Source organism: Zea mays, chromosome 4 (genome assembly GCF_902167145.1).
Source record: "Zea mays cultivar B73 chromosome 4, Zm-B73-REFERENCE-NAM-5.0, whole genome shotgun sequence".
Lineage (NCBI taxonomy): Eukaryota > Viridiplantae > Streptophyta > Magnoliopsida > Poales > Poaceae > Zea > Zea mays.
In genome coordinates, this window is record NC_050099.1 from 5,933,919 (window position 1) to 5,943,400 (window position 9,482).

The following is a 9,482-nucleotide window of genomic DNA, read 5'->3' on the forward strand; positions in this document are numbered from 1 at the left end:
AATCAGTAAAAATGTGAACTAAAACGAAAACAATATCGCTCGTAAGCAATGTCATCGTAAGTCCCTATTTATACATGTCCCTTGTTTAATTCTGCTTTTACTGAGTGAAAGCGAAAGTTTTTGAACTTGAACTGTATCGAGTTGGTTCTTGAACTCGGAAAACATATCGAGTGGAGTGGCCTAGGACAAGAAGCACCGTCGAGCTTCGATGCTGGAGCGGAAGGAGAACATGGGCAATGAAATCAGATTGCGCTATGAATGGAATTATAAGCTCACTAAATTGTGTGCAATGTTAATGAAGTGTGTATACTCTGGTTTGGAGTACTATGCAAGTGTCACAAAAAAAAAAGGCATCAGTGCCGCACAATAAAACCCCGGTAACATCGCTAGCAGTGGCCACTACTTTGACCTCTGCAATACGTGCTTGTCTGAACCACACACGTTCTGTATCCATTATCAGCTCCATTCTAGAGACTAGAGAGCTACTGCCTAGTGCCGTCTGATTAAGAAGCATCAGGAAGAAATATCATTTTTTATTGGGAAAAAGAAAGCTTTATTAAACTCAGTAAATTTCAATCCGAGGATACCATAGACTAAGAAGACCTATGGCCTCTACACAGCTAGGGTGTAAACAACCACACTCACACACATACAGAAAAGACCAGTCAAACCTAGCTAAACATGGCGAACTACGTCATACTCCATTGTCTTCACAACAGACCACCAACATAGCAAAACTTAGGTCCCGGCTAAGACTCTCCGAAGACAATGCCACTCCAAGGAGAACATGATACGCACACGCACCATCGTTGTCGTGGTCGAACCACCGAAGACCAGACCAAAGACTTTCACCACAGAGAGTCGATCATTTTCCATCAATCAGTGCCTCCATCAAAACCACAGACTCGCCTTGCTCATATGATCCAAATCACTTTCGCATGCAGTTTGTTACTTAGGCTCACTTTGTAGCCATCTTACCATAGAGATGCGCTTCAATTAATCTTCTCTTTATGCTATTACTGTTATTTAGCGGGCTATAAATATTTTGGCACAATTGTCGTTCTGTTGCATATAGAAAGAGGGAACATGCCGATATACCTTCCGGAATCCACATAGAAATATGTGCAGGAATAGCCGTTAAATTCTTAGAAAGCACCCTAGTTTTCTCGAGAAACCGTTAAATTCTGTAAAAGAGCACACTCATTATTCTCTATTTTGGCAGCTAAGGATCCTTTAAGACTCAGTTTTCACTGTTCGAAGTCTTGGACAAGCTGTCTATATTGTGTTGCGTTCATAGCACCAAATAATTGCAAAAAAATTGAACACTGAAACACAATTTATTCGGGGAAATTTAGTCATATATTCTCACCATTTTATACAAAGGTTACAATACGACCTAAAATATATTGCTAGATTATTTAATTGGTACATGTTTTTTTTTATTTTTTATATAATAAAAACATATCATTTCTGTTCTAAATATGATTTAGTGTGGAGGTTCGCCAGCCACCACCAAGCTAGTCCGAGCCTTATTTTCCAGCTCCAGGCCTCCAGCTCGCAATACGACCGAGTTGAGTTGGCTCGTGTCTATAGCTCTAGCCCCATCCAGCTGGTAGCCTGCACGCCACCGTCGACTTCTTCTACTCAACTACTGCCCTTCGATGATATGCTTCCTCCGCAGAATTTATTCGATTTAATAAAATAAAGCATGGGCCAAGCAGATGGTAAATACAACAACCCCCACCATATTCTATGATACATATGAAATGCTCTCAGCTCTCTATTGTCTGACGTACCAGTGTTTCGATGGAGACCGTTAAATTGGACATCCACATAGAAATAATTGTACTTTTTCACGATTGAACAATATCCTATGCTTTAAATCGATAGTTTTGCGTGACATAAATTTCAGTTAAGTTTTTTTTACTAATACTATGTTGCCTAAAATTCTTCCCTCCAGTTGGAGTACATAAGTCAAGCTCATAGGCCTTTTATGAGTATCAAAAGACAACCCACATCTCATATAATGTGCTGCCTTAAGCTTCTCTGCAGAAAGTACACCATTCTGTTTATATTGTTAGTAGCTCTCTTTTGCTTTCTTGAAGCTACGTGGTGAACATCGTCGTCCTCTACTTTCTGAGATTAAATAACGATTACAAGCTGTCAGCGTGGCTTATGTACTGTACATGCATGTGTTCTTCGTACTTGCATCAAAGTGACATTAATACGATATACGTTTGAGTCGATTCTTCATTTGGAGTCAGCAGGGAAGAGAAAAAAAAGCTCATAAAGGAAGATGCCAGTAGTCGCAGCGTTCTAAGACACAAGACGTGCGTGATCACTGGATGCTTGTTTTGAAGAGCTTTTTACGCCTTGAGCTAGCCTCACAGGAGGACAGCACACGGTTCGTCTGCCTACCTTAGTTTGTGCCACCAGGTCGTTTTCATGGTACACACTACACACAGCTAGCTAGCCCACAGCATAATCATATAAATTATATATACATCGGCCTAACCTTTTCCATCGTAATGGAACCACAGTACAGCAGGAACAGATGCAACCGCACTTTCTTTGATCTCCCTCTCCCCTGCGCGCGCGCTGAGCCTCACAGGACGAGAGCACACGGTTCCTCTGTTCTTGTTCGTTTCAAACTCCATGCTAGCTACACAGAGCCCTCAACAATCATATATAAATTACAGACTTTATTAGCTGAAGAATCCGATCCCATTTGTCTTGAACAGCACTGAACACTCATATAGTAACTAGCTATGGCCAATCACACGTTGACAGCAAGAACATATGCTCCGATCCGTGCAGAGCAGTCATGGAGAGACACGAACAATGGACAGCAAAACGCAACCCCCTGCCTAATGAACACATTTATTTATTCGTTCCAAGAGTATAGTTCACCATGCATGTTCCTGTCAAATCCAAAGCAACACCACCACCATTCTTCACATGACGCTACACGCCGCCGACGGGTCGTCGTCGCTGAACGTCCGGCAGCCCCTGTAGGCCCCGCACGGCGCTGGCAACGGGCGGACGGTCGTGCCGTACAGCCTGCCGCAGCAGTAGCACCTGCAGCCTTCGTAGTAGCCCTGGTAGCACGGCGCGCAGCACGGGCACCCGCACGGCCCCACGGGCGGCGCCGCCGGCCACGACGGGATCTCCACCGTCGGGATCACGCACTCCGCCGGCATCAGCATCGGCATCGGCGGCGGCGGCGGTCTCTCGTTCCCAGGCATCGGCATTGGCATTGGCGGCGGCGGGTGGTGCTGGTGCTGCGGCGACGGCGGCAGGTCCATGGGGGGCCTCATCTCCTTGGGCGGCGGGGGAGACATGGGTGGCTGAGGCTCCAGCTCCGCTCTGGGCGGCCTCTCCTCCACGTACTGCGGCTGAGGCACCACCGCCGCCATCCCGCGGTCAGGCGGAGGAGGCGGGTGGTGGTGGACGTGGACCGGGGACGGCGGCATCATCGCCTCGGGCGGCGGAGGTCCCGGCGCTGTCTCCGGCGGCGGCGGCGGCGGAGGCGACGGAGGCCGCTCGGTCGGCGGCGGCTGCTGCTGCTGCTGCTGCTTGTTCTTGTTCTTGTTCTTGCTCTTCCCGCCGCTCCTCACTGGCGCCGGCGCCGGCGCGGGTGGCCCGTCGTCCGGCACGTTCTGTGGAGGAGGAGGCTTGCCGCCGCCGCCGCCGCCGCCGTTGGCGTCGACGATGTAGACGTCCCGCACCACCTTGCCGCCCTTGCAGCGGAGCTTGCACGCGAGCCGCTGCGGGTCGAACGGGCCCACCATGGTGACCGTCTTGCTCTTGTCGTCGAAGGAGATGGTGCGGATCCTCTCATGGTCTGCATAATCCACACGAGTGAAACAGGATGACTGAGACTGAGATCGAGCGCTCGTAGAGGATATATCATCGTCCCATCCCATGCAGCTTGTTGCTCGTGCTCGTAATAATAATAAGGAAAGGATTATTAAGCGTAGTATGGATTGGAGGAGAGTATATATATACCTTGCAGTTGGCAGAGAATCTTGCGGATCTTGTGGTAGCACTTGCGGCAATCAAGGTCAACCACGATGATTAGCGTCGACATCTGCAATTCAAACCACTTGAAATACAAAATAATAAAGGGAACGAAGAAATGAAAACCATTAATTGCAGCTGGTGGCACGCACACACACGAGAAACCGAAATGAAAACCATTAATCACACGTACGTACGTTACCAATAATTAAGCAAATATATGCGTTTCTGTTTCAGTACGTAACTCTCCGTCGTCCCCATGCATGAATTCGATCAGCCTCGAACCATACATGTATATATTTTTGGCCATACTATTACAATTCAGAATATATATATATATATATATATATGTGTATATATATATATGTATATGTATGTAAATAACAGGACAATTATATATGCATATTCGCTTGTCAAAGTGCCCACGAAAGAATATATATATTCTCTCGCCAAAGAGAAAGAAATAAGGCACCAAAAAGCATATATATGCGAATGCGATACGAACACAGGAACCAGCTAGCTAGCTAGATTCTGAAATAAAGAAGAATGGGGGTTTTTTATTCCTATACAGATCGATCAACATATAGTATAGTATAGGTGGAGAGCTTTTCGATATATTCCTGCTGCGCTCCACTGCACTGTTGCTGCTTCCGTTTTCGAAAGAAGAAAGGAAAAAAAATAGAACAGCATGTGCAGATCGACGAGCACGCAAATTAATTCAGGTACATCGAAACGTAAACTTCGCATAAAGAACAAACAATTTAAAAGCGTGCATCGAAACAGAAACCATCTACGGTACGACTGTTTTTATGTGTGCAGAACGACTCGATCTTGTCAGCTTCAAATTCTGCAAGGTGAGTTTGGGAGAGAGAGAGAGAGAGAGAGAGAGAGAGAGAGAGAGAGAGAGAGAGAGAGAGAGAGAGAGAGAGAGAGAGATCATCACCTTCTCTGCCATGCTGCTTAATTACTAGAGAGGCGTTTCTCACATGTGGAGACCGCTAGGGAGAGGGAGAGTGAGAGGCATGCAGTGCGAATACAAGAGGGGAAGGGAGAGCTAGCGTCAGGAGCTGTATAAATAGGAGATAGGAGATGCCTCCTCAGTTCACATGGCCCCACGTCGTTGAGAGAATAACAACCGCTTTCACCTAGGCCGCTCCGCCCAGATGCCCGGGCCCAGCCACGGTTAGAAATCGAGTTGGACCTGTCAAAGTATGTGGACTTGTTTCTCTAAACAGACCCGGTACGCTACGGGCTGGTCCGGTAAGCACAGAAAAAGCATGCTTAGCGTCTGAAAAGCACAATTTAGTAAAAAAAATGGGTCAAGCGATAAACAAGCCGCGCTAGGCTAGCCCATCGGGTCTGGCCCGCTTAATCGTGTCGGGCCGGACCAGGCCTAAAAAACGTGCTTTGGTCCACGCTTTCGAGCTTGCTATATATCTATACTTTCACCATTCTCCTGATACACGTATTCCCATGCACACTGGCACACTGCATACGGCGTACCTAGCTTAGCTGTGGTTATTATACGTCATGTTAGCTGTTCACCACATTACTAATCACGTTATCGACCATCGTTGGTCCTTATCTACCGCATCGTGTAAGGGATGTTATTTGGTTCCTTTAGTCACTCTATTAAATTTTAGGGACTAAGTTTAGGTAGTGGGAACCAAACACCCCTTAAGATTAGTAAGTGGACACGCCAGGTTGTTCTGCTGCTTTAAGATTGATAGGTGGACACGTGTCACGAATCAAGGAGGTTGTAGGGCTACTTCTCTATGGTCGGTTGCAGTAAAATGTTTCCTCCCATGGGCATTATTGCGTGCAACTCTTCAGGATGGGCCCAACCGGTCATGTAGCGGCACGTGCGATCGACCAGTTGGTTCAGTCAAACGGTTAGTGCGGGCCTACTAACTTGTCAGCCTAGTTAGTACTCACCGTGTTAGGACCAAGCCAGTTGATACCTATCGCTACTTTGGAGTCCGATTCGCTACCAACTAGGCCCGATCGGTACCGACTGCCTCGTGTTGTCATGAGAACTTCTGATTAGTTCACCATTTTAACCATTAGGATTCCAAAAATAATCTAAATCCAACCTATAAAAAGAGTGAGTGTTTGGGTTCATTCACATCCCTCACTCTCTAATTCACTTACCTTCTCATTTGTTTATAGCCTTTCACTCTTTGTTTTGTTACAGATCCAAGGCGGAGTCCAAACTTTGATATGTTTGCGGTTTTGGCCAACGAGCAATCTCTACTATATCCCATTACCCATGCTAGTGTGGGGTAGGTCTTATTTGATGGTTTCTCCCATTTATCATCAATAGGAGGATGTTCCTGCTCATCCTAGTTTCCTGAGTCTACAACCTCTGTTTCCACATTCATATCCTCCTCTATATCCATAACGACCATTCTCCAACCAGTCTGCGTACTTTGGTGCTACTCAATTTCAAAGGGCGAAGTGGCTGGACTAAGACGATGGACAAAAGACTAGTAAGTACACATATTTTTTTATTATTTTAACACAATTTTTAGGTCCACAACAATTATTTAAGTCTATAAACAGGTACACATGCAACTACTGCACTCTCTGGACCCCATTGATGCAACAAAAAGAAAGGATCTATTTTCTATGGCCAAATAGCATGTACATGCAACTTCATCATGGAACCCCCTTGCCACCGTACCCCCAAGCATCCAAGATCGGTGGTTAACAACCAACCACAAGATCACACTTTTCAATGGCATATACAACTGCTTATCTGCAACTCGGCCATGCTGAGCAGATGATGATATGCTCATTGAATCCAAAAAGGAGAGCTTCCACAACAAGTTCGACGAAATAGACTTCACGATGGTCCACATGTGGCACGCTCTTTGTCATCAACCCAAGTGGTGCACGTCACACGGTCACAACGACTCCAACAATAGGTGTAAAAGATCTTGTCTAAACTCGGGATGACAATTATAGCTCTGTATCACCGAACAGTGTCGAACCAACAACACTATTGGTCGTGATAGGACAAGGACACAATGCAAAGGGAAGGGACAAGCAATGAGTAATAGTAAGTTCCCTACTGTCGGTACCCCATAACTAGGGTACCCTCTCCTACTATGACAAGGCTAGATACCCACGTGGTTGCCTATAATTGCGCACTAAGGAACTGAGTGTGCCAGTCCTAGGGGCCTGGACTCATATGACTGGAACATTGGCCTCGAGACTTGCTCCTCGCTCGGGGACAGGTCTGGTGCCGCCACATGTTCTAGGGATGAAAATGCTTAGTGTAATACCCAATGTGTAAAATAATGAAAACAGATTTGATCTCCCTTCTAAGCTTGATCTCTATCTATTATAACATGGGAATAACTATGTTTAAAAGGGGATAAATATCAAATGCCACATAAGTAAACTGTGCATCATATAGGATTTTAATTGTTTGTGCATTTACAAAGAATGATAAAGATATCAACGAAAATATAGTAGAGCCCAAATTAGGAAATTGGAAATAATATAGAAAAGGTTGGAGAAAAAAATACTATACAAAGCAAAAAAATAAGTTTATAAATGATGGATTTATCCCATACTAGAATATTCAAATTGTATATTTGATCTGAGTACAAATTTACCACAAAAAATTGAATTTGAAATTGGAATTCAAAAAAAGGAAAAAACAAAACAGAAAGAAAATATTAAAGAAAAAGAAAAGAACCGGCGCGTGGGCTGAATCCGGGAGGCCGGCCTAGTTAAGCATAGCTTCCGCGCAAACCCACCCACGCTGAATGCGTCGCCGACTGGTGGGACCCTGGGACCATACACAGCGAACACCGCGCGGAGATTAACTGTGTCGTCTGTGGTGCAACTGACTCGTGGGACCCCCCATGTCATCCCGGTCACAGAATCCTCGCACAGGAACGCCGCGTGCACCGTTGGGCGTGCCCGCGATTCTAGCACGAGGATCCGGGCGTTGACTCTAACAAACCCCGCGTAACCACCGTCGGAGGCCTAGGGCTATATGAATCAAGCGTCCGCAACTCTAGAGCCACCTTTGCGCGCAATCTCGCAACACCCGAATCCCATCGCCGTGCTCGGAGGGAAAGAAGGGAGTCGCCGCGAGGGCAAATCGACTACACCGCCGCCCAGACCCTGATTGCTGCTCGGGGTGCTTCACCGGTGTAAACACCTCAAAATCTCATTTTGAGAATTAGGTAAAAAATTTCCAAAGATCTTGAATTAGAATTTTTTTAGAATTCCCATAACTTTTGAAGACACATCTCCTAAAATAAAAGTTTTATAATAAAGATTCAATAAAAGATTCTTCTATAAATTACCTTTTGTTGAAATGTATAAGAACATCTTCTAATAAGTAATCATACAATAGAAACTATTTGTCTTAAAATAATTATGTGTGCTACATATCCAAAAAAACATTTTTCTTATGTAGGATAATAAATAAATGAATAAATAAAATAAAATGAATACTTGCAACTCATGTTGGGTATTTTTTTTTGTTTGTTGTGAATTTTATCAAAGCCTAAAACCTAGAATAAAAATTTGAAGTATGGATTTAAAGCTGGAATTGGAAAATGACAAAGAAAAGGGAACTTTACCTGTATCCTCGGGCCACTTCTCCATTTCTTAGCCGAGCTCGGCCCAACCGGACTCTCCCTCACACGGCCCATGAGCATCCCCGCTGGCCCCCCTTGCGTCTTTCCCCTTGAATCAATGGCGGGTGGGGCATGCTGCTTGAGCTCATTGCGCGCAAACGGGTGATCGTGGGCTCTCCCCTCGTCCACTGACTGTGGGGCCCGCGCATCAGTAGCTCATTTCTTCACAACGCGTGTCCGTGTCTACTACCCGAGCCACTGACCGGTGGGTCCACCTCGTCAGTCGTCTTCTTCCTCAAATCGGACTCACTGCTGGCAACAAGATCCGCGGAATCCGCGCGCAGTAGTTGGCCCTGGGATTCCCTTGTCGCGTGTATATAAACCGGTGCTATCATCTCTCCCCTAGCCTGTGCCAACGACGAACCTGGAACCCGAGCGTCTTAGGGAGAGAGAGAGGCGAGGGCCGCCATTGATGAATAACATGCTCACCGCCGCTCGGGCCACTCCGTATGGCATGTGAGACTCGCCCTGATGCACCGCGTGCTCCCGTGGCAGCTTCTGGTAGAAAGGAGCCCCAGGGTCGTTCCAATTTCTCACCGTGTCCGTTTTGCCGCCGTGGTCGGGTCCTGCGTCGTGGGCAGGCTCCCTCCGTACCTCAAATCCCGGTAAGAATTTCACCAGCCGCTTCGCTTCCACCTCCGCATCATGTATGGCCTTGCCGTTGTCCGTTTGGTACACCGGGTTGCTGGGTCGGCGATCGCCGGTGTGCTGCGCCGCCGGGCCTGTGCCGTTGGTGAAAGGGAAATGTGCCTTTGGGCCATTTCTAAGTATTTTGGTGATTGAGTGCAAACACAAGGCTTA

General features: G+C 46.4%; 1 protein-coding gene across 2 annotated transcripts; it reads right to left on the minus strand.

Moving 5' to 3' along the window:
- Positions 1 to 2,685: 2,685 nt before the first annotated feature.
- On the minus strand, positions 2,686 to 5,073 carry LOC100284519 (pistil-specific extensin-like protein). 2 transcript variants are annotated; one of them, XM_020551589.2, is made up of 3 exons: positions 4,964 to 5,073; positions 4,009 to 4,105; positions 2,686 to 3,844 (listed from the first exon to the last, which is right to left on the minus strand). In XM_020551589.2, the coding sequence occupies exons 1-3, from the start codon at positions 4,973 to 4,975 to the stop codon at positions 2,955 to 2,957; spliced, it is 999 nt and encodes a 332-aa protein (XP_020407178.1). In that variant the 5' UTR covers positions 4,976 to 5,073; the 3' UTR covers positions 2,686 to 2,954. The 2 variants fall into 2 exon arrangements, with proteins under 2 accessions (XP_020407178.1, NP_001150886.2); NM_001157414.2 differs by having other exon boundaries at positions 2,687 to 3,844; positions 4,009 to 4,090; positions 4,964 to 5,042.
- Between the last annotated feature and the right edge of the window lie 4,409 nt (positions 5,074 to 9,482).

Coding starts and splice junctions, on each gene's coding strand:
- LOC100284519 (XM_020551589.2), bottom strand. Junction 3,845..4,008: donor GATTCTCTGCCAACTGCAAG/GTATATATATAC, acceptor TGGATTATGCAG/ACCATGAGAGGATCCGCACC.